This window comes from Pimephales promelas, chromosome 19 (assembly GCF_988280905.1).
Source record: "Pimephales promelas chromosome 19, fPimPro1.hap1.1, whole genome shotgun sequence".
In the NCBI taxonomy this organism is placed as follows: domain Eukaryota; kingdom Metazoa; phylum Chordata; class Actinopteri; order Cypriniformes; family Leuciscidae; genus Pimephales; species Pimephales promelas.
In genome coordinates, this window is record NC_142787.1 from 23992963 (window position 1) to 24020911 (window position 27949).

The following is a 27949-nucleotide window of genomic DNA, read 5'->3' on the forward strand; positions in this document are numbered from 1 at the left end:
CCATGCGCTATGGCTAGTCTCAGTTTGGGGCAACAAGAAGCAGGCAAAGGTGCCACAGTCCTCCTAGAATCAACAACAGGACACTTGATTTTTCTTAAACAACTCAGTTGTTAAACTTTTGAGGCATTACATAATTTTTCAAAAAGAACATTTGAGGTATAACATAATTTCTTCAAATATTAGTAACAAAAGCTCAAAAATATTCTTAAAATTCAATAGCAAAAATAACACCGCGGCCAAGCAGAACATAAAAAGGTCAGACCGCACATATGCACATCCACTCATGCAGCAATCACATCCTAAAAACCCAGTAATGCCTAAACAGCAACACATTTTATAATACAATCTCCAAATTAAATCCATTTACTTTTCACACAAAATAGGGAGTCCTCAAAGATATGCTTTGAGAAAGCCCATAAGCGGGGTTCACATCTGCAAAAGATGTGATGTCTTTACCTAAAACATGATTAAAAGGAAACACTGGTGTCAAATTTGATCTTAAACCCTGTCATTCACAATTTCCTGAACAGCAATGAGGAAAAGCAGGAAGCTCTAGAATTAATGGAAAACACCACCAAGGAAAAAAATAAAACACACAGAAAACAATAAATTATCATCATGACACACTAAACCTGCCAGTTTTTTGTTTGTAGATCAATTAAGGAGGTTTGCTTCATGTTATTACCTCTACCACAATGTCAACTTAACAAAACTCTACAAAGCAAAGAATAAAATCTCTTTCATGGACGCTCGCATGCTTAAAACAAATCTAAAATGAACTAACACAGGAAAAGCACCTGTGCTATTTCAGGAAATGCAGTGCACCGCTTAATTACTAAAACAGGTGAAGAAGTCTAAAATGTAGTAACGTAAAACACCCGGGGGTGTCAGCCTTTCCCGTTCATGGTGGAGTGCTTTTCCTCAGGCAGTACAGAGCCGATTCATTTAGGGCTCTGGATGCTCTTTAACAGACTCCTCTTTCAGTTTCTGTTCCTGCATACGAGTACGTGTCGAACCTGAAGAGACGAGAACAAATGTTTAAGCAACAATAGCATATCATGTGATGTTAAATTATATGCAACAATGACTATGCCATTTTGCTATGATTCTGAATCACAGCAATGCATACCATAGCATGAATTAAGCTGACGAGAAGTTAAGTTTTATTCATTGAATATTTAGCTAGAAAATATGGGATTCTTGTAATTCTTAATTATTATTAAAAGAAACACTATTATTCAAAAGGTTTGGGGTCGGTAAGATTTTTTTTCATGTCTCGTATTCTCACCAAGACTGAATTTATTTGAACAAAAATACAGCAAAATCAGCTATAATGTGAAATATTATTACAATTTAAAATACCTGCTTTTTTATTTTAAAAAAGTAGTTCCAGTTCAAGCAAAGCTGAAGTATCAGAAACAATACTTCAGAAATCAATCTAATTTGCTGATTTACTACTCAAACATTTCTTATTATTATCCATGTTGAAAACAGCAGTGCTGCTTGATATTTTTTGGAAACAGGGATATATTTTTTCCCCAGGATAAATAAGAGCAAAGAACAGCACTTGGTACAGGGGGGGACCAAGAACCAGTCAGGGGTGGCCAATGGGAAATCAGAAAATTGAGATCACTTCCGGGGCTTTCCGGCGCGCTTGCACAGATAGAAGTGCCCTCGCCCTCAGAGTACTTTGACGTGACTGTAATTACAAGAGGTAAAAACGATATAAATACTGTTCGTTTTCTCACACAAACCGCTCGTTTATTGTCTTAGGCCATCAATGTGTACTTACATTTACGAGTAATTAAATCATGTTTAATTTGGACTTCTCTGTGCATGCTCTTTGAAGTGGACCCCATATATGACTGACATACAACAACGGTTTGACCTAAAAATATCCAAATTGAAAATACTGTGGAAACAAGACACCTACATCTAGGATGCCCTTGATGTAAGCTAAAACATATCAAAAATTAATTTCAAAGTGAACTATACCTTTAATGTCGTTTTTTAGAAAATTCTAGAAATTATCCATTTTGAAAAATAAAGTTTAAACAATGGTATGCAGCTGGCCGCTGGCCTGGTTGATTCAGCCGACAAATTGCAAAACTGTGGTTTTTTTCAACAGAAGTAAGTCAACGGAAATAAAATTGAGAAACAAAATTGAGAAACAAAAAAAAAAAAAAAGCTTTGTCACTTATTTGATTTTCAATTAAATATCAAATCAATGTATATAAGGAAAATAAGTCTGCAAGTGAATATTTCACCAGAGTAAAAAACGAAAGAAGAAAGTTCTGTTTCTATCTGTTTTAGTTAAAAAAAGAATAAGGAATGGATGCAAAAGTACACCGAAGGTAGTGGGAGGGAGTGTGTGTTGTGAGCACGTCAGCCAGAGCTGTAGTGTGTGTGTGTGTGTGAGTGTGTGTGTGTGTGAGTGAGAGTGTGTGAGTGAGTGAGTGAGTGAGTGAGACTACAGCCTGCTGAACAGAGGGTAGCCCAAAGAAAGTATCTGAAATACCGGTGTTTCGGCTACAAAAACCAGCCGAACTAATTTGAAACCAGCCCAATTTTTATCCACCCGTCCAAACCCGTTTACCCGTTGCAAAAGCACCCAATCTGGTAACCCTGTCTATGTTTGAAAAACGCAGACCTGTGGCAGTGCCACCCCGTGCCCCTGATCCAAAAGCACAGCAAAGACTTTAACAAACAATTTTTCTTTTCAACTTTCTATTCATTAAAGAATCCAGATTTTTTTTTATATCACAGCTTCTCCCAAAAAATTAAGCTGCACAATGTTATAAAACTTAATAATAAATCAATAATAATAATCAATAACTCAATAATAATAATAGGAAATAATTCTTGAAGGATCATGCGACACTGAAGATGGGAGAAATGGCTGCTAATAATTCAGCTTTGCCATCACAAGAATAAATTAAATTTGAAAATAAATAAAATTGAAAACAGTTATGCATTGTAATAATAATATTTCACAATATTACAACATCACTGTTTGTACTGTATTTTCAATCAAATATACCCAATCAAATAAAACCTAAATATTGCTTACCCCAAATTTTTGAATTGTAGTGTATAAACCACTGATTCATTGAATTTCCTATTGTTCCATTTGACTCAAAACAAAAAAAAATCCGCCATGTCTAGACAGGAAGTAGTGTGACGGCAGAACATCTTTGTGGTTCTGTGAAATCCAGCTTACAGTTCAGACAACAGATGTGTACAAAAGGTTGAAGGAAACTTACTCATCTCAGCCAGCTTCTGGATCAGCGTTGACTCGCCACTTGATTTGCTAAAAATAAACAAACAGCCTCAATGATTCACTAGATTCAAACTTTGGAGAGATAAATGAAGAAAAATAGAACATAAATCCCACCTTCCATCAGCTTCATCTTGTCCATCCATGTCAAAGCGCAATCTCTTAAGTGGTTTGGGGGCGGCTCCTCCATCCAGACTCCTCTTGAGGGACCAATCAGTGCTACTCACCATCTGATTGATCTTTTGAAATTTGTCTGCAGACTATTAAGATTAAGAGAGAGTTTTTTTTAAAACAAGTCTCAACACATTTCAAATAGTTTGAAAGTTTAATAAGTGCTTTCCATCACTAACCCCAAAGGATTCGCCGATCGATATAAGAATTCTGTCCAGGACAACACAAAGAAAAGATTCAATGAGTGCAAACCAACACACATAAATCCACATAATCTGAAAGATTTTGAAGTTTACACTTTTCAACAAATATATAAAGGATAATAATCTAGTCAACCTCACTAATCATCTCGCCTCACAGTAAAAGAGAAAGTTCTTAAGTCAAGTTATTCATTGAACACACAATTCAAGGGTGTTAAGGTATAAAGATTTAATTCTGTACATGCCCAAAATTAGTAGACAATCTCCCAAATGTAATGACAGAAGTGAACACTAACCTGCTCCGTGGGGTCATGGGTACAGGGGACATGCGGCTGCTTTTCAACGGGGAGACGTAGACATTATTGCTGCCGGGCACACGCAGAGGAGAGTTTTTATAGGGGCTGCAGGGGATGCGAGGAATGGGAGACAGAGGTGGCGGCTGGGAGACAAAAAGAAACATCCTCAAGTCAACCACAAGCTGTTGTAGAAATCCTTTCGTTCAATTGAATATGATTTCAGGCCACTAGGGGGCAGTATAACACAAGAAAGTATTCAATAAAAGTTTAAAAGGTAGCATGTCTCACCCGAGGAGAGGAATATTGAAGAATGTTAGTCTTGAGCTTCTGCATGAAGACCAGATTGTAGAAGACAATGATGGAGTCGTACTGACCCTCTCTGATCAGCACACGCTTAAATGTCTGACACATCCGGACAAATCAAAGAGTTAAGTTGTTTTGTGTTTGTTAATATCACTTTCATTTCATTCTTAATATACTTGAATGATCATCTGAAACAAGTCATTTGACTCTCACCTCCTGATTAGCATTGGGCAGCTCTTTATAAGCGGTCACAATAGTTTTGAAGCGCAAGTCAACGTTCTTCACCTTGCATATGGCATACATAGCCGACATGATCAACTGCAATGAACAGAGGAGCAGGTCAAGTATCTAAGTCATTTTATTGTACATACTGCAAAGCTTAAAAAACAAATTCAGCATATTATAATGTTTATGAAAAAAATGGTCGTACCTGGTCTAAGTGTCTCTCTTGCATTAATTCGTACTCATTCTGGAGGGTGTGCTGAAGCAGGGTCCATATTATAGGTTCCAGTTCTGGGTGTGAGGTCAGCAGGTGCGAGAACAGCGTTTTCAGTCGCAGGTAGGCCATCCTGTACACTGCCAAAAGCAAAACAACAACAAAAAACTGTTTTATCTCAACAATTTAGAAAAGTAGTATGTTATGTATTAATGACTCTCTCAAAAGAGAGTATTGCTTTAACTTACGCTTTTTGTAGAAAAGGCTCAGAGAGTTTGAACGGGGTGCATTGGTGCCTGGTGTTGGGGGCTCAGCCTCTGTTGACGGGGGTTGACGGCTCGGCCGCACGGGAGAGAGATACCTGGGAAAGGTGAGAAGGTTAAACGACTTAACATACTCATTTTGCAAATGAAAAGAGAAAAATGAGAGAGCTAATAGATGTCAGTGGCTAAAAAGTTTGGGGTCGGTATGATTTGTTAAAATGTTTTTAAAAGAAGTCTCTTGTGCTCACCAAGGCTGCATTTATTTGATTAACAATATAGTAAAAAATATGGTTAAAAATTATCACAACTAATAATGATTTTCTTTTTGAATATATTTTAAAATGTAATTTATTTCTGTGGTGGGAAAGCTCTGAAAGCTGAATTTGATCCTTCTGAAATCATTCTAATAATCTAATTTGCTGCTCAAGAAACATTTATTTTCAATTATTATCAATTTTGAAAACATTTGCGCTGCTTAAAGGGTTAGTTCACCAAAAAATGAAAATCATCACTGGATGAATTCGCGAACTGGACATCAATGGAAAAATCGCGTCTATCGCACCGTGCTTAACGCGCCTGGAGGTTCTGTGGCGCGATGGACGCGATTTCGCCTCAATGCATCATTACATTGACTTAACATGGAAATCACAGCAGACACTCAATTTGCACTCACGCTCAATTTGCGTTCAGTGAGATCGAGATCAGATCTCTGTGTGGAGCACCACCTATTGTCAGACTCCTTGTGCAAAAAAATCTCAAAGGATTATTACAAATAATGTCAAAAGGAATGTTTCCTATAATTCCTACTGACATATTACAGCAAAATATAAAAATAACTGGCTTAAAACAATTTTTTTGGGCGAAAATATTAACGTGCCTAAAACACTTGCACAGTACTGTATATGTATTTTATTTAAATAAAATAGATATAAATAAATGCAACATGAATTTGCAAGATCTGAAGTGTCGACTGTTTCCCACCATCACGTGCAAAACTAGGACATGAAGCAACACGTGAAATCAGACCTAGTTTTACAGACAAGACTAACCACAGCACACAACCCCTAGGCCTAATAACCTACGAGCTTGTATTAGCGACCTCAAAATTACCCAGGAGTGTTTTTGGTTCCCTGTTCAATCAAAAAGGAAGCACGCCACTTCGTTCTCACGAAAAGGTTTCTTGAAACTAGCATTAATCTCTTAATCTATAGCTAATCTGACATTATACAATAGACAAGGCAAGCTTTTTTAGTAGCTTTACCTTATACTGTTATTCATCAGTGTTGAAATTTGGGTCACTTCATGACTTTGGGAAAATGTGGGTCCCATGTGCCATGGAGAACCACTGAACTAAATTATAGGGTCAAGAGTCACTTTTTTAAAATCAGAATAAACTCTCAAATAAACATATTTAGTAGTTCATGCACTTCCTGTGAATCTGACCATGATCTTGGTGTTGCGTGCACCATGCTCACTATATTTTAGCTATAAGTAGACCAATTATAAATAATCCTTTCAAAATGCCCAATAAAAGTCAAAGTCAAATCACATTCAGAAATGCTTTAGCAATTCCAGGAAATTTCAATGCCCTTTGGAAATGAAGAATCAGTGTAGACTACTAGTATGCAGACATTTTGTGTACTGATTTTGTATAAAATGCTCGTGTGATATCTTATTAAAAAACAACTCAGAGGGCACTCTTGAATTAAGACACTTTTTAAAATTTCCGTGGCGATTTTTTTACCCACGCTCCTATTAAATTCTAACCCTGGTAATTCTATCTTTCAACTTATTAGACTAATACACCAGACTACTGAAATGTGACAGTCCACCATTTAAAGATTTCTCTATTCAATTTGATGAAAATGTGTCATAATTGAAACTTGTAAATCTTAAAAAAAATATTTTTTGGGGTGTAAATCTTAAATCGCTGAATAAACTGCTTAAAGTTCCAGACTGAATCAGCTTTCCTGTACTGCGTTTACAAGGCATGTTTAAGCCCCGTTCATTCGACATCAATCCCAATAGACATTTCCAAGCACTGTGTCATAAGTTCACTTCAGTATTCTGTGTTGCATCATAAATCTATGTATTGCAAAAGTCAGATTATGTTGATAAACAGGTTTATAATTCATTTTTGTCTCACAATGTGTTGAGTTCTGTGTGAGAAGCTTGAAAGGCAGAAGAGTGGTATGTAAATTAATATGACAGTAAGGAGGAGCGAAGGGAACTCTGAATGCGGCTGCGATTCGAGCGAGAAATGAGAGAGGTCTCCTGCTTGGGTCTGGAGTAGTAGATTCAGTAGAGAATGATTTAAAATCCACTCATACAGATATCTGCCTGCAAGAGGGGCACCTCAGCCCATGAGCGAAAGGGGGAGTGACAGAAAAATCAGATCATTAATTTGCATTTTCCATCAATGGTTATGCAATAACTTCCTATGTTAGAATGTGTCATATTTCCTCTTTAAGGCAAATTATTTTCAGGAATTGCAGCTAAAATGTACAACATTCAGTAGTGGTAGAGAACGACTTCAAAAGAATTGCTTCCTCGATTTAAACTAGCTAGCCCAAGTAACTAGCCCTTTCTTTTATACTTAGGCGACTGTATCCTGTTTTGAACAGGATAGAAATAGTTTTGAGAGATGACTCACAGATCAGCAGCGGTGTGGTTGTGATGCAGGGGTTGGTTCAATGTTGCGGGGGGCTCTGCTTGTTCACCAGGTCCTTCCTCACGGGACTGTTTCAGGAGGTCAAAGAGAGGAGAGTCCTACAGAGAAGAACAAGACAGAGTTACATCACGGATCTGAAACCGAGACTATTGCCAACTCAGTGAAAAGGGAACTGATTAGAGGATAGTCAGGATACAATGAGTCTTTTACTGAAAGGGTATACTTATACTTTTTGTCATTCTATTTGATCGATAAATCTATTCAATTCATCTGAAGAACTTTATTTACACACTCAAAACCTCATGATTATGCCTGCATGTAAATCAAGGTATTCTTTGCAATAAATAACTGATTAAATATTGGAAATAACGGAGATCCTTTAAAATAATACTTACTAAGCTAAATAATACCTTTCTTATATATATCTATATATTTTTTTTTCTTTTCTTAATTTAATATATTTAATATTGCATAAAAAGTGTTAACTTAAAATAAAAAATCTAAACCAATTGCAAATTTATATATTAATTTTATTCAAATAACCTCCAGGTTCGACAAACTGTAAATGAACTCTCAACACTTGATTTACAAGCTCAGAGTTTGCATATTGTGCTGTATGCGTGATGTCACACTGAGAACATGTAAACTTTGGACTGACAATCCCTCTTTGTATATACCTAGGAATCAATGGGCAATGTGCTATTACATAACGCACACAAGGCCAGAGAAAAGAACAGCCCAGAGCAACAGTTACAATCTTATTTTTCCCTACCTTGACCCAAACGTGAGACATTTAAACTGAACCAATCAGAAGATGATAACACCCCCCACCGTACTTAGGGTGTGAAAATTAGCAGACTCCTGATATACATACAAATACAAGACCTACAGGCTTTAGGGCACTTCTCTGCCTCACACCTCCCTTGTAGGGGGATGGAAGAGGAAAGCAAAAGTCTTTGTTGATCTTCACCCTTACAACATCCATTTTATATAATAAATGAAAGAAAGAATCAGTCTTTGGGAGACTTTTTTTTTAATTCATCCAGTATAGAATAACAAATAATTAAGAGATCATAAAATGAAAGCATTTAATAGTTAACAAATGTGATTTAACAAGAAATAGAGATCTTAACCTCAATATTAAAGAAATGTTGCTGGACTGTAATATGCTAAAACATCATTCACTAGGTGTGCAATCCAATAACACGTGAACAGTGTATAGAAAGTCATTCTGAAAGTGTGCTATGTGCAAAAAGGAAGAACGAGGGAGCTATAGATAGATATTTACAGAGGAGGTGGTTTAACCTCAGCCCCGCCTTCTCGCCTGCTTTCCAGTCCTCCACATTGATGCAAATCTCATTGTGTGAACTAGAGACTGAACAGCCGGTTGGGTACTAAATACCTCACATTGCTACAACAAAGTGCCAAACTATGAAGATCTTGAAGAGACACAGAAGATCATCAAGTCTCAGTAAAGGGAAGCCAAGAGGAGGAACAAGGCACTGAAATCAAAACTGGGCTGACTTTTTTGTGTGAAGAAAATCAACTATGGATGAACTATTCATCAAGGTGTAAAGATTGAAGTCTTATTAGCATCACAAATCTTGCGAGCACCTTGGAATTTCAGATATAAAGAGCAAACAACTACAAAACAACTTCCAGTGAAGATAAGGAGGCAGCTATTCATTGAAGCACGCACAAACGAATCTTAATCTTCCACCATACCTTGAGAAGAGAAAAAAAGGTAATCTAACACGGCCTGTTTATGCAAATGTTTACGCGTGAACTTCCGTTGCACATTGACCGTAGGACATCGCAACATCTGAACGGTAAGAAGCTTCTTAAGGCAACCCCGTGAAATGTTTACAGACTGGATTTGTATACTTTTACATGGATCTCCATCAAATTTGATGTGGTTCTCTGACCTTTGAAAGCAACACAGGACAGTGACTCCTTTTAAGCCAAACAACATAAATGATGACCGATAACGAGAGTTGCCCCATCAAGGATGCTTTTAAATATGTGTTATACAGCTCTGTTTTCAGTATTGTCTTTATTCTCGGGCTTCTCTTCAACATGATGGCCATGTACATTTTTCTATGTAGACTGAAAATGCGCAACGAGACCACAACGTACATGATGAACCTCGTGGCCTCGGATACTCTCTTTGTCTTCAGCTTGCCTTTCAGGACGTTCTACTTCATCAATCGTGAGTGGCCTTTCGGTAAACCTCTCTGCCAAATCTCAGTGGCCTTGTTCTACACCAATATGTATGGCAGCATCCTCTTCCTCACGTGCATCAGTGTGGATCGCTTCCTGGCAATTGTTCATCCCTTCGCATCTAAAACATTGAGGACAAAGCGTAATGCTAGAATAGCCTGCTGTGTGATATGGGCGATTCTGCTGTCGGGGGGCCTAACGGCAGGGTTTGTGATGGACACCACATCATACACGGACAACAAAACCACAACATACACGAACACCACATCATACACGGACAACAAAACCACAACATACACCTACTGTTTTGAGAACTACTCAAATTCGCAGTGGAAGTCCATGGTTTCAAAAGTAGTGGTGTGTATGGAGACAGTGGGCTTCTTGATTCCGTTGATGATCAACTTTACCTGCTCTATAAGGGTCCTGCAGACTTTACGACACCCAGAGTGCATTAACCGTGGAGGGCAGCTGAACAAGGCCAAGATCTTGCGTATGATTGCAGTGCACTTGTTAATTTTCTGTTTTTGCTTTATTCCGTACAATGTCAATCTGGTCTTCTACACCCTGGTCAGGAGTCAGGTTATTACGAACTGCACTGTGGAGACAGTGGTCCGGACCCTTTATCCAATCACGTTCTGCTTAACTGTGACCAACTGTTGTTTTGACCCAGTGATCTATTACTTCACCTCTGAGACGATTCAGAACTCTATTAAACGGAAGTCTTATGCTGTCCACCAAAACACATTAAACAACAAAGTTGACACCAGTGATAACAGAAGCAATTCGATGAATAAAAGCATAACTCTAAAAGCTAAATTCCTCATTGAAGAGTCTACAATTTAACCAAAGTTCAGACAGCCAAATTTTTTATACCAATTTTATACCAAATTTTCATCTGACAGATCCAGCCAATGTTAGTAATTGTTTGGCACAGGATATATTTGACTGAAGACTAACTGAAGACTGCAGAAATATAAAGCATATTTTCGGTGCTAAAAATGGATGTGCGTTTACACTGTGACCTGAACAAGAAAAAAACAGTATTTTTTAACTAAATGTTTCATTTCATGGCAGACAATAGATGAAATAAGCCTCAAGTAGTCTTGCTTCACATTAGAAGAGTCTAAACAGGAGCATTTTACAATGAGATTAAGTGAACATTAGTTAATGGATTAGGCATCATCAGTTAATTATAGAGACGTCTTTGTTTTTTTACAACATTCAATATTCCAGGTATGTTAGTTTATAAAGATAAATAATACTTTTTGTCATTGTTAATTCATGTTTTCTCAAAATACAATGTTATTTTATACAAAATGTATACATAAAAATGTATAATAGCCCAGATTAATAAATGCTGTAAAACTGTAAAACTTGTGGCTGCTGTACTTTTCATTGTTATTTCATGTTAGCTCTTGCATTAACTAATTGAAGTGTGTAAAGTGTCTGTTTTTTTTAGATTTAAATGTACTATTGACTATTAAATTATTCTTTAAACCTCTAGTTTATGCTTACCAAAACTCTCTTGTAACAAATGACACTGGGGTAAAAAAAAAAAAAGGTTCCCATAAAATTTTCCAAGCCAAGTCACACTTACATAACTCCATTACATCCATGCTCAGTGTCAGGACAAACAGTGAGAGGAAAAGGGAGCGACCCACAGAGAATGATTACATTAACTGTGTGCTTTGGTCAACAGATTATATCAGGGTTGGTCATTGTAAGAAATTAAGCTGATGACAAAGAGGTCTGCAGGGTGTGGCTTCTTTTATGCGGTTAGAGATTTACCCAATAGTAGTTCAAGCAGTGTTTTGTTTTTTCAGTCTTTTTGTATATGAAAATTTCTGATTTTTATAATCTCTTATTTTAATTTTTAAATACAGTTTTTAATATATACCATGAAGGAAATGAATAACTCAAATCAAAATTCAAAATGCATTTCAGGAGCGTTGAACAGGTCTGAACGAGCCATGCTGAATTACACTCATTCCTCGCATGCCCAGGGGTCACGCTCTCAAACATTCTCAAACTGTACCTCTTAAGGGCATTTTTACCAGTATGTGATAGGCAGGCAGGCAGACACACACTGACAAGCCTAAGAGGTTACTATTAGGGCTGTGGTTCTCACGAGACAAGATTTTTGCAAAATATTTTTTATATTTTTCCAGTCAAAATTCACTGGAAAAATTGTCTGCAGATGCCATTTGAAATGTTTTAACTAATAATCTTGTAATGAATGCCATTTTTCAGTTGTACTTTATGAATATGAATTATCAAATGCACTGGAAGACAACAACATACAAGCAGTGTAAAAGGTTTTGCCACATACTTTTACACATACCTTACTGTACATGAATTGTGACCTCCTAATTCAACTGCTTTCCACAAACTGAACATAAATTAAAAGTATAAGTAAAAAAAAAAGTCTTACATGCAGACAATAAATTCAAGTGCAAACATAATCAAAGTACTATAGTGCACAGACTCTTTATAATTGTAATAATTGTGAAATTGCCGTTTTGTTTTAAACCGGCAGTTCTAGGGTTAAGCTAGTACGGAAAAAGGTTGGGTAGAGAGAAACAACTGAGTGAATTAGGCTGGTGCGTTTGTATACAGTTGTTCTTCCGTTCCGATTTAAGAATCAGAAACTGAGCCACCCTAGTCTGTCGTTCTTCAGGCGTTACGCTATCCAGCTCGTCGGGAGTAGATGGGGTTAGGTGTCTTGCTCAAGGACACCTCGACACTTGGTCAGGTGGAAGCGGGGATTGAACCACCGACCTTCCGGTTTGAAGACAACCTACATGAACCACTGAGCCACTGCCGCCCCACAGGAAGTATCAAAATGAATGGCACCCCTGGTAAATATGATGAAAACTGGCAGTAAAAAATAATTCTGCATTGTTTATCCTTTTTATCTTCCATTCAAAAATTGGCAAAATTCTAACCTTTCATTGAAGCAAAAGAATTGTAAATCACACTGTGAAATAAATGTTTTTCTCCAAAACACTCATACACGCCATAATTATTGGCACCCTGTTAAAAACTTTTTGCAACCTCCTTTTGCCAAGAAAACAGATCTGAGTCTTCTCCTATAATACCTGATGAGTTTGGCGAACACCTGACCAGAGATCAGAGACCATTCCTCCATATAGACCATTTCACAAGATGTAAACAACACTGGTCCAGAAGCACTTCCTGTTTCAGTTTTTTAACACTACATAAAAGCTGGGATAAAATACAACCAACAGAACATTTAAAACTGAATCAAAAAGTTAAACAAACATCTTTAAGATGTTTTCTTTACATGTGAAATGAAGAAAACAGTTACAAACTGAAACAGGAAGTGCTTCTGGACCAGTCTTGTTTACATCTTGTGAAATGGTCTATAGACTCTCTCCAGATCCTGCAGATTCCCAGATCAATGTTGGTGCTTCATCTCTTCAGTTCACTCCACTCATCAGGTCAGGGTCTGGGACGGTCATGGCAGAAGCTTCATTTTGTGCTCCGTAACTAATTTTTGTGTTGATTTTGATTTTTGTTTTGGATCGTTGTCCTGATGGAAGATCCAACCTTGGCCCATTAAAAGATTTCTAGCAGAAGGCGTCAGGTTATTTTTTTTATCTCTTTGTATTTGATAGAATCCATAATGCCATGTATCTGAACAAGAGGTCCAGGACCTCCAGGAAATAAATAGGCCCACAACATATAAGATCCATCAGTATATTTAACCGTAGGCATGGGGTACTCTTCATCCCTGTTTGCACCAAACACATCTGCTGGGTTTGCTGCCAAAAAGCCCCTTTTTTAGTTTCATCTGACCACAGAACCCTGTGCCGTTTAAAGATCCAGTCGTGTCTGACACCTGAATATGCTGGAGTTTGTTTTTGGATGAGTGAGGAGCATTTTTCTTGAAACCCTCTCAAACAACATGTGGGGATGTAGGGGTTGTTTGATTTTTTTTTTTTATAGGTTTTCTGACCCCAAGACTCAAGTAATATCTGCAATTCTCCATTTGTGATCCTTGAAGAGTCTTTGGACACTCAAACTTTCATCCTCACCGTCCATTAAGGCAAAATAGACACACGTCCTCTTCCTGGCAGAATCATAACATCTTAAGTTGATTATAACTTCTTAATTATTGCCCTGATGGTCAAAATGGGAATTTAAAATTCTTTAGCTATTTTCTTACATCCACTTTCTATTTTGTGAAGCTCAACAATCTTTTGACATCAGAACCATGTTCTTTGGTTTTATTCATTGTGATGGATGATTCAGGGAATTTGACCTTTGTGCTTCCTCATATTTAAACTCCTTGAAACAAGAAGTCATAGCTGGACAATTTCATGTTCCTAAGTCACCCTGATGTGCTTAAAAAATTAAATATTAATGGGAATGTACTTCAGAGATATTTTTCTCATAAAAAATTCTAGGGGTGCCAACAATTATGGCCCGAGTGTTTTGGAGAAACATTTTTATTTCATAGTGTGATTTACCCCCACTTTCAATTCTTTTGCTTCAATGAAAGGTTAGAATTTTGCTAAGTTTTTGAATGGAAGATCAAAAGGACAAACAATGCAGAATTATTTTTTACAGCCAGTTTTCATCATATTTACCAGGGGTGCCATTGATTTTGACCATGACTGTATATATATATATATTTCCTGTGTAGTGCTAAACATATAAATGGACCACAACATATTGTCTCAGGAAAGTCCAGCAAGAAAATGACTTGTACACAAGTTGCCAATCACAACACACTTCGTAGCACATTTTGTATCATAGAAGATTGTAACCTTTTCATTCAACTAGACTGAGGAGTAGTCATTCAACTAGACTGAGCAGTAATAATGTAAATTATATTAAAAAAAATAATCACACTGCTACACTCACAAATCATTTTTGTAATTTCAACAAAACCTCACATTTATGCAAGCCAGTTGGATAACATCACTTTGATCAACATCAAATTACCACAATTCACAACAGAAATGTACAGTCACAGACAACCAAAAATAGATTTACAAGAGCAATGTCAAATTTTAACATTTACAAACTGATTCTAAAATCAATGGAAAAAAGCTATATGAATTGTTCGCTTAAAAAAAAATTAAATAATAATGATTAAGTAACAGAAGTGAAATGCTTACTGAATGAATTTTAGCAGTCATTAGTCTACTTCTGTATGGAATTTTAAATGTGTGTGTGTGTGTGTGTGGGGGGGGGGGGGGGCGGTGGGGGCTTCGGGGACTTCATAAAAAATTGTCAGTATGATTTACAAAAGGTTCAGGCTAAACGCGTTTTTGCCCACAATTCTAAAGAGTGTACATTTGTATCCAGAGCTGAACTACTATATCAATAATAAATCCACACACCCCCATACAGATATGGAAAGATATATAGTACATGTGCACGCACACACACACACACACACACACACACACACATTTATTGATTTAGTGTGACAATATATTGTCTTAATAGCTGTTAAAGACACCTTCACTTAAGCTTGAAAGCGAACAGAGCATGTTCAACTAGCCAAGAGAGATCATAGACAAGATTCAGATAAAAATGGATAATAAAGCAAAATGGTAAGTTTATTCCAAGTATTTTATCTGTGCTATCTAAAATTTAGATCATGTCATCAACAATTATTCCATGACGAATGGCTTGTTATCAGTTTTATTTTAGTCTCTCCTTTACGCACTCAATTTTATAAACTAGTTCTACCTAAAACTACCACTATATTTCTGTTAATGCATTATTACAATGATTATTTTCAGCACACAGTTAAAATATATTTTTAATAAAGTGCAAATAAAAACACTTAAAAAATAAACTGAATTTCCATTTCAAGTATATTTTTCTAAAATATAAATATCTTTTTAGAAAATATACTGAAGTACAATCATTAAGTGTGTTAAAAGTTGTATAGTGAAAATGGGTAAAAGCTTGATGCTAATATACCTTTAATACATTTAAAGATGTTAGTATATTTGCAATGTACTATTGAAAAAGGGAATATTTCAAATACAATAAAGTACTTTTTTTACTCGGGATAGCATTTAACAGGCTGTATATTGAGCCACATAACTACACTTTAAAAAGGGGATCGAATTATTTAATTAACTCATGTTTTAAACATTACAAATACGTTGAATATGGATTATTTTATGCTGCCTTTTGTTGGAGAAATTTTAATCTTACATTGATCAGTAGTAAGAATAACTAGTAAGGATAACTCTGGGTCATGTGTTTCTATCGAACCTTTAATGGATGTATGTTTTTAATCTTCTTTTCACTTTCAGTAGATACTGCAAAGCAATGTGATATGGTTTTACCATTTGTAGAGGGATAAGAGACTGAAATTTGAAATTAATCTGAAATTTATGTTTATATACCTGAGAAAGCAGGAGCGTGACACTCCCAAAACCAGACGAGCAAAGACATCGGACCTCCAGGTCAGAGGTTATCTAGTCAAGGGGGGCTTACAAGGGTTAGTTAGTAATAATTATGAATAAATCTTTAGACAGTATGGGTCCTTTGTCTCTGGGAAATTACTGAAAGGCAGGTCTATAGCAAACAGCCTTGGAAAGATCTGTATAAAGATTGCTCAGATTTTGTGTCCTGGGTGTCACTCTCTTGCACAGTATAATGCAAGAATAGATACTTCTCTTTTTATTTATCAGACTCTGAGTGTCATGATGATGTTGAACAGCATTATTTTTGTATGCTGTGATGATGTTGAGCAGAATTTTTGCCACAACACTTTATATCTATACCTAAACATTTCAAGTATAGCAGACACAATTAAGTTTTCAATTATTTTAACATGGATAAGACCAGTTTAAATGTGCACATTTACAGTGTGTATAAAATCACAGGCAGTTTAACATTAAAGGAGTAGTTCACTTTAAAAAAAAACTTTTGCTGATAATTTACTCACCCCCATGTCATCCAACATGTCCATGTCTTTCTTTCTTCAGTCGAAAAGAAAATAAGGTTTTTGGTTACCAGTTTGGTTACCAGTAAAGTGCATTATGTGGAGAAAAATCTTGGAATGTTTTCGACTGAAGAAAGAATGACATGGATATCTTGGATGACAAGGGGATGAGTAAATTATCAGCAAAAGTTTTTTTTAAAAGTGAACTACTCCTTTAATGACACTTCTACAGTCCTTTACTAGTAGCGCTGGCTGCTTTTTAAATAAACCCATCCTCTGTCATAATTCAATCACTTTCCCTTTCCATTTCATAATCTCAGGTCATATAGACATAGCTGTCAGAGCAGGTGGTTCACTTTATATGAAGAGGAAGTTGTAACTTTTCAAATTTCCTTTTACACTTTCAGGTGACTGTTTGAAGAGGAGTCATTTGGACTTCAAATGATGTAACCAAAAAACGGCTAAGATGTGAGATTATTAAGCCATGAACTTTAAACCTTGCGTTTAAAAAAAAAAAAAAAAAAACACACACACCCCCCTCTCTTTTTTCCTAAACAAGTAGTGTTATAACGGTAAAGCTATTGTCCCTCTCGCGAAAAAAAGATTCCACATTTGGTTCTGGACCAAAAGAGGCAGGTTTTGATTGATACAAACGAGGGCCACCCAAGCCGAAAGTGATCATGGATCTCCATAACACAACATACACATCTATTCAAGCTAACTGCACGGTGGACACCAGCTACCGTTTCACTTACTACAAGATCTCCTACAGCGCAATCTTCATATTCGGTCTAGTCAGCAATGCCACAGCGCTACGGCGTTTCTGCCACATGCCTCGAACGCTCACCAGCACTGCCGTCTACATGGCCAACCTGGCTGCTGCGGACATCTTCTTTGTGATCTCACTACCCCTGCGCATCTATTATTACCACAACAAAGCCGCCACCTCCAACAGCACCAGCGACTGGTCTCCAGGAGGGGCTTTCTGTCAGATGACCTTCACGTTGAAGTATATCAGTCTATATGGAGGAATCTTCTTCCTGGTTTGTATTGGAGTAGACCGCTACTTTGCTGTGGTTAACCCTCTACTTAAGCACCTGAGAAAGGTCCGAACTGCCCGCATGCTCAGTGCCGGGATCTGGTGCCTGGTCCTAGCCCTCAGCCTCGCCCTACCATTCCTGCATTCGGCGGCATCCCGACGGCACAACTCATGCCTTATGAATCCTTCTTCCAAACGCCACCGTACTATTATTTTAGCTGCTCTCAGCCTGGTGCAAATGGCCTACTTGCTGCCTGCACTGCTCCTGCTGTTCAGCTACTGCAGCATACTCCGTGTACTCCGCAGGCTGCCTCACCGCAGGAAGATCCGTCACCGACGCACACTCACCGTCATCTACTGGGTCCTGGTCATCTTTTTCCTTTGCTTCACCCCTTACCACCTCAATCTACTGGGTTACACTCTCACACAGGTGGGCATTTTGCACAGCTGTGGACTTGCTCAAGTCACTAAAGCTCTCCACCCCATAGTGCTCTCGCTGGCCAGCACCAATTGCTGCTTAAATCCCCTCATTTACTACTTTTCCAGCAGCCTGGTGCACAAAGAGCCAACCGGCAGTAGAGGAAGTGCTAGTCAATGAGCTAAAATAAACCGAATGCTTGCTAAACAGATGATTCAGTGGCTAAATGGATGAAACAATCAACATGAATGGCAGCAGACAATTACTCACCGCTCTCCACGCAAGGCTCTCCATGATAACATGTTCGCACTGCTCCAGGTGCTTCATCATGTCATGCTTCAGGGTGGGCTCAGCTTTGATGAAGCTCTCTATGACCTTGTAGAAGTTGAAAGCAGGAAGCTGGAAGACGTCCAAGATCCAGGGGAAGCACAGATCAGTTTCAATGGAATCGCTGGCCCCTGAGCTGCCAAAACCTCCATTCTTTATGGAGTTCCCTGGAAAGGGAAAAATGTGTAGTTAACACAAACAATCTAATTCTGTCTTAAATGAAATCTACAAACTGAAACTAAAAGGGTGACTATGGGTACCACTAGGAGTTTATGAAAAAAAGTGTTAACTGCCAAGTATGCCAAAAAATACTAACCAACATAAGTTGCCAGTACAACTTCCAGGGCACATGCAAGCAGTGAGGTATGAAATGCAGCATTGTTGAGAAGTTTACTAAAAAAGGAAGTAACATGATTAATTGTCAGTGTACATTTCAGATTTATGACCATAATGATCTGATAAATGATAGTTAATGATCTGAGAAGATGCTCACTGTTTTTACCTGAAATTCTGCACAGATAATCTCTTCTCCTCCTAAAAATAAAACGCATGTGGCCATAAAAATATAAACATGACGAGCATGTAAAATGTATATCAGGTTTTTATAAGGCTTACCGATTTGAGCATCGACTCCATGACTTTGTAGTAGAGTTGGGCACCAAGATTAAACCGCTGAAAACACACACACAAAAAAAGTTGCACCTTTGTTGTACATCACCTACACTACTGAGCAAGTTTGGGGTCTGCACGACATTTTAGTTTTTGAAAAATCTTGTATGCTCAATATGCCTGCCAAAAAATAGAGGACAAACTGTTATGCCTAATAATTGTTTTCAATTTAAATATATATATATGAAATAGTAATTTATTCTTGTGATGGCAAAGCTTTTCAGCAACATTACTCCAGTCTTCAGAGTCACATGATCCTTGTTGATTTGGTGCTGAAGAAACTTTTTTCATTATCATCAATGTTGAAAATGGTTGTGCTGCTTAATTATGTTTGTGGAAACCAGGATTGCTGAACAAAAGAGCTTACTGAGCCCAAACAGTAGTGAATTTCTGAAAAGATCTAAAAGATATAGCACTTGTCTAATCAATTACTGTTATTAGGGAGTCATTTATAGATTCACAAACGTTGGAACTTTTAACGCTAGCCAATATCGCCAGCATTCGCTCTAAAACTGCAATTTGGAACAGTACATGCTTCAAATGAATCAGGTATACGATTAATAAGAAATTTAAAAAGGCCTGATATTATCTGATTTAAAACAGACTGACTGTCTGCAGCCTTAATAGAATGATGGCAATAAATGTAAAAAATAAATAAATAGCTGGCAGTACCTTTCTCCCCAGTCCCTCACAGTGCTGGCCCACAGCCTGTGCAAACCTCTGGATGAAGACCTTGCCCAGCTCCTCAACCCTCTTTCTGATCTCTTCTGATGGGTCAACAGTGCAGTTCTGATGAACACATTCCAAATTAAGCATGACATATTATATTGTTTCGGTGTAATGTAAATCCAGCCATCCTGTCCAGGAATCTTTTTTTTTTTTAATGGAAATACCTTGTAATAGACTAGGAGATTGCTTGAGGGCTGGTCACTAGCTGAGGTGAGATCAACCCTGAGCTGCTGTATGGAGTTCATTGCAGCTCTGGAGAAACAAAACCGGGGAACATGAGTGAAAAGTGCTGGCAAAATGGGACAAACTTCCGTTACTTAAGTGAAATGCTTTGATTGTATGATTTTTCACATAAAGAAACCCTTAAGTATCTATTTTAGTATCTCAAGTAATCTCTTAAAAAACGATAAGTGCCGCATAAAGCCCCGTAAATGTCACTATCCTAAGTATAACATAAGGTTTGGAAAAGTTCACCTAGTGTTACACGGAGCAAGCAAGTTCAATCCAAGTCTTCTAATGAGACAATCGTCTTTATATGATAAACAAATTAAAATTTTGCTGTTTTTTCCAGTAGCACCTCATTGCAGTACACAAGATCCAGGGGGAGAAGTCGGATCCAGATCTGAGGGGTGGAGTTGGGTCGGTTTAGAGATCAGGGGTGGAGCTGGGTAGGTTTAGGTATATGTAAGGTATATGTAATATGTAATCCCTCTCCGTGGATTTCATGTTCTGCAGTGAGGACCATCTCGTTTTTTCACATATAAACACAAACCACAAATATATGTGGTTATATATATGGTTAATGGAAGGTTAAACGTGTGTGTGTCACGCGCAAGAACAAACCTCATTGGTTCTTGCCCCTGTGTGCATGTTTGAGCTTCAGAAACAGCCTATATATGGATTACTTTTATACCTTTCAATAATTGGATAAAATTATCTTTATTTGTTGCTAAAGATGAATGAAAGTCCTATGGGTTTTGTTTTCCTTATTCATGTTATGCTGTTTTCTGTGAAACTTACCGCTATCTGTATTAACAAACAACATGTCCATGGCAGCAAATTAATTTTACATCGGAAAAACCTGGGTCGCTTAATGGTTAACACTTAATGGTTTCCCTTACCCAAGAGAACTGTTTAAGGGATTTATGCAACACCCTTAAGTCATCCCCTAAGCTGAGGAGAAATCACGCCTCAAGTCTCATACTTAAGGTGCTTTATGCAACCGGGCACAGAGCTTTAGGGGCCACGTGAAATCACCAAAACCAGATCTCAGAGGGAACCCCATCATGTGATGTTAGGCATAAGCTTAGAGTGTTAAAAAAAACTGCTGGGTGCACATAATATCATACAAATGATTGTATGTACTGCTTTTCTTAAAGAAAGGTTTGGGATTTTTCAGAAATCGTTCTAATATGCTGATTTGGTGCTCTAGATTTTTTGCTAAATAGAAAGTTCTGAAGAACAGCATTTCACACATAAATCTTTCAACACATAAATCTTTAGTAACAATTTCTTAAAATCAGCCTTTTCAAGTTTTGGGTAATGAAGGAGCACAGTCGCACCTGATTGGGGTCTGTGGAACTGGAATTACAACATCCTCGCCTGGAAAATTCTTTCTTGGAGTCACTTCCACCTTTGACCTATAAGGAATATTGACATAAAAAAACACATGTAGCTGTCTGCAAAAATGTCTAACAATTTTAATTTCATGAAACTCACACTTCTATTTGGTTTGGGGAAAGAGTTTCATCATCCACCAAGAACAACCTGGCATCAAAGTCCTTGTTTTTGTGGTACAGCTCTTCATACTGCTTGGAAAGTGTTTCCATCTATAATAAAAAGAAAACAGATGGCCACAAGGACTACTTTAATTCAAAATTGTATTGTATGTCCTTCGTATAGCGGTTACTTTATTGCTAATAATCAGAACTGAACCTGCAACAACATTCCTAATTATCACTACGCAAACAAAGTCCATAAAACAGTGTACACAGTCCAACATATAACAAGCTATGAAATACAATACAAGCAAGTCCAAGGTGGGAAGCACCTGATGGGGATTTGATTAGTTTTTTTTAAACATTCTCTATAGCTCTCAAAAGCAGTAGCAGCCTTTTTATCCATTTTCCATGGGATATTACTCACAGGAGGAAGCCCTTGGAGTCCTGACAGACCCACAGAGTCCAGGAACGCACAGAAAGTGGTCTGGTACACGTTTTTCACCTGTAGACAATAATGTGACCTCTAGTTAGAAGAAAGAAAACGCTTCACCATGCATATGAGCTACTTTTCACACATGATCAAGTTTGCAATGACATGACTCATGTTGTGTTTTTGAGCTGTATATAAACTGAATATAAAATTAGTTGCAGTGTTGGGGTAACACATTAATAATCGGATTACTTTTAAGTAATGCAGTTATTTTACATTTATGACAAAATATCTGAGTTGCTTTTTCAAATAAATAAGCCCAACCCACCCCAGAAAAGTAATGCAAAAGTTATTTAATGCATTATTTAATGCAATTTTTGTAATGCATTACATTTAAAACTAACATTCCCCAACAAGCTGTATTTGAAAGCTTGCAATAGCCGTGTCTAAATTAGAGCCAACCTCATCCACACTGCAATTGCCCTCCTTGCACAGTGTCTCCAGCAACTGCATGTTCATCTCTGGTGGACGGGGTTTGGTTTTGCCCTGATTACGCCGGGATGCCCTGGTCGGAGGACTCAAGGTGGATGAACTAACCGCTGACTCTGGAATTAAAATATGCGAATGAGAAAATTTTCCCAAAAACGGAAGGGGTTAGCCTCAAAATCCATGTAATTCCAAGAAGATTCAAAGCATCAAAGATGTGTCATATTAAATCGACCACATTCACATAACAAAAACTAAACTAAACAGATTCTGCTATTGTACTAAATGCTGCAACAAACAACAGGAAAACAATGATTATTTGTATGTCTGGTCAGCTGGTTTCTAATGAAGTTCTTTAATGAGTCATTCATTATATTTTATCTTATTAACGTACAATGGCATTTAAAGCATTTGTCCCTGCTGCCTCTGAGCAGTGGAATGCAAGGAAAACTCACTGTAGGGGGATTGAAGGAGAGAAGGAGTGAAACGCTTGGTGAAGAACTCCAGAACACACAGCAACAACTGGAAGGCTATCACAAGGTCATCCTCCATCTGCAGAAATGTTCCTTTACAGGGAACATGACACAAAAACACGTGAAAATGTGGGCATGAGGATACGCTGTCCATGAGTCATGGCGAATATTATCCATAGAGAAGATAAACAAGGCTCATTTACATGGACAAAAACACGAGATGTGACAAACATTTTTCTGTGCAATTTTTCCTTTATGACTCACCCTTAGCCAAGAGGAACAAGGTCCAACTGCTTTCCCAAAGCTCTTTTCTCCTTAAAGGAAACAGGCATGGGACAGTAAGATCACTGATGTTTAATGAAACAACGATAAATATTACTACATGGAACTACAGCTGGGCAAACAGCTCAGACTGAAACAGGATTTCTACTCACTTTTCTTTGTCAGGCTCTGCGAAGATTTTTTCAAAAGTCCTGGAAGAAAATTTAAGATGTACTTTATTAGTCTCAGCAAACTTATACCTTTTCAGACGAAAAACATCTCAAAAGGGAATTAGACTAAATGCACTACAGGTGCACCAAAATGGCAAAACATTTTTACAAAAAATAATATCAAACATTATTCATTATTTTAAAATCCGCTTTAAACAAAGAGAGAAGAAAAAAAAGACCAAACATGTTTCATTTTTAACATCCAAGAGGGTGAACTGAAATGAAAGCACTTAAAAACTAACAACATTAAGAATACTAATTTTAATATGCGTTTAAACAAATGCTATTGCTCATTTAGAATTTTTTTTTTTTTTCAGCTCTGTGTACCCAGATTTTCCTGGTTTTGACCATGAATTTTCATTTTGGTGCATCATTATCACTAACTGTACATTAAATGTATACACAACCCAAAACCAAACCCAAATGTAACATCAACCAGTTTATCGACTGTTATAGACACAAATGTGAAGACTTTATGGTGCAGTGAGGAGGCTGCACAAATAACCAGTGTTTGTTGGCACGCGAAACGCAAAAACAAAGCACTCCTCCTACAGCATAACCACAAACTTATATAAGACAATATATCTAGACTCTCTTTTCACTACCTGTGAGTTTTTCAGTAACTGCAAAAAACAGACTGAACTGAGGCCAGCTGGCCCTGCAAGAAAGGCAGATAATTCAGAGAACAGATCTTTCCCACACCCAGACGCCTGCTGCCACCTTCTGGTTTAGAAATTACATGTACGAATAACTCATAGGTTTTTTCCATTCAAACAGACAAAATAATGAATCAAGTCTTAATGCATATCATGCTACATAAAAGCTTGAGCAATTACTGAAGACAAAACAGAAAAACATTTTAACAGAGTAATCCACAACAGGTTTCATTTTAGGAGTGACCTGAGATGAGTTACACATTCTTTAAACGAGATGCAATACTATCTAAATAAAGTGACATGCTCAGGGAAGGGCGAGCACACCCAGAGGCATGCCCAAACCTCTCCCGGCAGTAGCTGTTCAGTGTAAAACTTGCATCTTCTTTCATGCTGTAGCTACACATTCAAGGATAGTCCTTGTTTGCCTCTAAGATATGGATCTCAGACACTGCTAAGCCACTATATTGAAATGTTTGAACACTTGCATATTTTATTTTTAAGAAAATCAGGCAAGACTTTTTCCATGGTCCACATTCTACGAACTACAAGTCATTTTGCAATAATCAAACAATCTACTAACAGTCTACTAATACTCTAATGAGAGTTGGTTCACATTTAGTTGCTAAGTTATTTGTAGTTAGGAGGGTGTTTAAAGTTGACCATCAAAATAAAGTGTAATGAAAATTAATACTTTTCTTCAACAAGGACACAATCAACTGACCAAAAGTAACAGTGAAGACATTTACTTAGTTTAAAAAAAATAAATAAATAAAACAATTCACTTGTTTCAGAGAACCCTGAAAAATCAATAATGGTTTTATATTAAGCAGCACAATGGTTTTCAACATTGCTAAACTAATAAAAAATTATAATGATGCTGAAAATTCAGCTTTGCCATCACAGGAAAACATTAGGATTTATTAAAATTGAAAACAGCTACTATAAATTGTACTAATCTTTCATAATGTGATATTTTACAGCCTTGGTGAGTATAAAATACCTTTTACCCCAAGTTAACCTCAGTAGATATTGGAACTGAACTGAGGAACTGTGATCAGTTTGATTCACAATGCTGATTAATCAACAAAATGTCAACGCATTGTAAAATTAAATATATATTCTTCATTATATATCACTACTGCAAATTCAAAACAAAACTGTACAACACTTACTTCACAAATCTTTGGTAGAGGGCAAAGGTCACATCGTATTTCTTCTCCAGTCGTGTCACAGCAATGTTCACTTTAGGGCTTATTGTGTCCACGTTTACATCCATCTTCCTCACAAGGCTGATGAACTGCTTCACACTGCAAAGGAACGACATATTTATGTGATCAGCTAAAGACAATGAAGGAGGAATACCTGACATCAACAGCCACCCCATCAACCATAAATCGCTTATTATAAAAAGTAACATTATACTGTAAAATGAAAAAAAAAAAAAAATAGAATTTAATAATAAATACAAGAATATAATACATTATAAATCAATATGTTATGATAAAATAATTAACAATTGCTATATTATCATGTCATTATAACCATTGTTATTTTATTTAAATTTAATTTTACAGAACAGTACTATTACAATACTAACATTTTTAGGATAAAATGACAAGGTTTTGGGTAAAAAACAAAACACAGGCTTTACTCTGAAACATGCAGCGTGTCAGACTATGTATTTTTATCATTACATCCCAACTGTTGTGATTTGATGATCGCACTAAGCCATATCACATTCTCACAAACATGCATTGTCAAAATTCATAAAAGAAGAGTTACCGGGCAACAGGCAAGAAACATCGATTCATTGCTGATTTTTATTTGCCTTTGACACTTTGATGCAAATGGCGCAGTGTTACGCAACCAGTGCATAATATAAATGTATTAGAACATGGAAGAGTTTGCAGTTTTAAATATATTTATTAGTAATTGTTTATGGCCATTTGGTGATTTCAATCATTATACAACAAAAAAAAAAAAATCCTCAGATTTAAGCAATTCATTGGATCATCCTTTTAAAACAGAAAATCAGAAAACAGCAATCTGTATAAACACGAAAAAAATCCACCCCTGCGTATTAAAGTGTAGAACCTACATTATTAACACTTTAAAGGCAAAACCACACTTTGACAGACCAACTTGCTGATCCTATTGGGGAAGAATCCCCTCAGGACTTCCCCATGACATGATTATTTGCCATACATACCTCAGTCCAACCACTTTTAGGAATTGTGTGAAGGTCAGGCTGATGTCTTCAAGTTCCATGCCAGCAATGAACAAACAAGCTCCCCACTGCTGTCTGTTCGAATACGGCATCTAGCATGGAAGACACAGACATGTTTGTGTATTGTACATTTAAAAACCAATACACTAGAGTGGTAGTGGAGATAGAGTAAAATGTACATTTGCCTTTTCCATCGGCCTGATCTCCCTCTCCCAAATTCTCCAAGCATGATCACAGATGAGATTTGTGGCACGGAGTTCCTCACTGAGAGACACGAATTCAGACTCCTTGTCCTTGTGTCTGGTAAAACACCACAGTTGACAAGACATGAGTAAACACATTGCAAGGATATTTTGACACTATTGTGGGGTGGTCGCTATTAACTGGTGCTGCAGGTCCAACAACATGTAAAGACATCTAACACCAAGTTGTCAGCTGTTTAGCCACCACATGAGTCACAGTATTCAGCAAAAAAGCGTTAACTTACTAGCCAGTGATGTTCACCAGATATAGTGATAATAGTCTCTATTATATATTATACTATAATATAATAGACAATAGAATGTGTGGGTAAATATGACATGTACACAACTGCTTGAATGGAACATTTCTTGTACACAATAATAAAATTTAAAAAAAATCAGATATTGTGTATCCCAAATGGCCAAATAAAGCCTGACTTTATTACAAATAAATAATGATTATAAAATCACCATTGTTCTTTTAGGGCTTGACTGCCGCATTTGCACTAATATATTGGTCGCAGTAAAACATGGGTTTGCGTCGTAATTATCATGGCATAACAAAGTAACTAAACTATTAAAAAATGTTAACCAAAAAAAAAAAAAGAACTAATTTATAACAATGTTACTGACAGTTACTTACGTTATAGTACAAAGAGGTTATACGTTCTCATAAGAGTAAGTTAACGTTTTTCTTAGTTTACGTTACTGAAGATGGTTGACTAACAACAGTTACTTTTATTAATTCAGACATCTTTTTCAAATACTGTTGGTTGCTGGCTTCATCTGTCACAATAATCTACAGCTAAAGACTGTATGTCTGTACTAATAATTCGTTGTGTTTATTTCAGAGAGTCGCGCAGTGTGTCCTCACCGTTCAGGGCTCAGCACTGCGTTCTCGCTACTGTCCGGAGATTCGCTCTTCGTGTTCCCTTTGAACTCTTTTTTCTGCGGGGTACCGCTGCTGCGCTTCTTCGGCGGCATGTCGATAGTCTCGTGATGGAAAGCACGCTCACTCACAACACGACGAGCGAACAAGGGCGGCGGGTTTGTGTTTCGATGTTGTTGTGGTTAGTGGTTGGATGTCGGAGCCCGAGAATACTTGTTTGTGTCCGCAACTCTTCAATATTTCCTCAACTACCCGAAAACGCGGGAAAATTGATCGACGCAACGTCCGCCACTGTTGCGTCACGTCCGGTTCTTGCGCATAGTAAACAGCACTGACCATTGTAATGACCTTTCTTTTACTGTCTATGGTAATGAC

At 37.1% G+C, this 27949-nt stretch overlaps 3 protein-coding genes across 4 annotated transcripts; 2 read left to right on the forward strand and 1 right to left on the reverse strand.

Annotated features, from left to right (window-relative positions):
• Positions 1–148: 148 nt before the first annotated feature.
• On the reverse strand, positions 149–27836 carry rb1 (retinoblastoma 1). Of its 2 annotated transcripts, none has more exons than XM_039693708.2 (27): positions 27560–27836; positions 26629–26743; positions 26426–26535; positions 25389–25523; positions 23504–23542; positions 23334–23383; positions 23052–23162; positions 22573–22715; positions 22105–22182; positions 21679–21788; positions 21522–21599; positions 20124–20211; positions 19903–20019; positions 19177–19233; positions 19064–19095; positions 18878–18954; positions 18505–18728; positions 7600–7715; positions 4932–5044; positions 4678–4823; positions 4461–4565; positions 4233–4346; positions 3945–4087; positions 3628–3658; positions 3395–3537; positions 3264–3310; positions 149–1016 (listed from the first exon to the last, which is right to left on the reverse strand). In XM_039693708.2, the coding sequence occupies exons 1-27, from the start codon at positions 27667–27669 to the stop codon at positions 946–948; spliced, it is 2703 nt and encodes a 900-aa protein (XP_039549642.2). In that variant the 5' UTR covers positions 27670–27836; the 3' UTR covers positions 149–945. The 2 variants fall into 2 exon arrangements, with proteins under 2 accessions (XP_039549642.2, XP_039549641.2); XM_039693707.2 differs by having other exon boundaries at positions 26623–26743; positions 27560–27835.
• lpar6b (lysophosphatidic acid receptor 6b) lies at positions 8969–10820 on the forward strand. Its single transcript, XM_039693710.2, has one exon. It carries the CDS (start codon positions 9592–9594, stop codon positions 10678–10680), a length of 1089 nt encoding a protein of 362 aa, XP_039549644.2. The 5' UTR covers positions 8969–9591; the 3' UTR covers positions 10681–10820.
• On the forward strand, positions 17345–18510 carry LOC120494520 (lysophosphatidic acid receptor 6). The gene has a single exon (XM_039693713.2). The coding sequence runs from the start codon at positions 17458–17460 to the stop codon at positions 18412–18414; it is 957 nt and encodes a 318-aa protein (XP_039549647.2). The 5' UTR covers positions 17345–17457; the 3' UTR covers positions 18415–18510.
• Positions 27837–27949: the final 113 nt, after the last annotated feature.

What these genes read in the sequence shown, in the direction of transcription:
- lpar6b (XM_039693710.2), top strand. Translation starts at nt 9,592, where the DNA reads ATGATGACCGATAACGAGAGTTGCCCCATCAAGGATGCTTTTAAATAT.
- LOC120494520 (XM_039693713.2), top strand. Translation starts at nt 17,458, where the DNA reads ATGGATCTCCATAACACAACATACACATCTATTCAAGCTAACTGCACG.
- rb1 (XM_039693707.2), bottom strand. Translation starts at nt 27,669, where the DNA reads ATGCCGCCGAAGAAGCGCAGCAGCGGTACCCCGCAGAAAAAAGAGTTC. An exon ending in TCCCCAAACCAAATAGAAGT is followed by an intron (nt 21,600 to 21,678) that starts GTGAGTTTCATG and finishes TATTCCTTATAG; the next exon opens with GTCAAAGGTGGAAGTGACTC. An exon ending in AGAGCCTTGCGTGGAGAGCG is followed by an intron (nt 7,716 to 18,504) that starts GTGAGTAATTGT and finishes TCTTCTCTGTAG; the next exon opens with GACTCTCCTCTCTTTGACCT.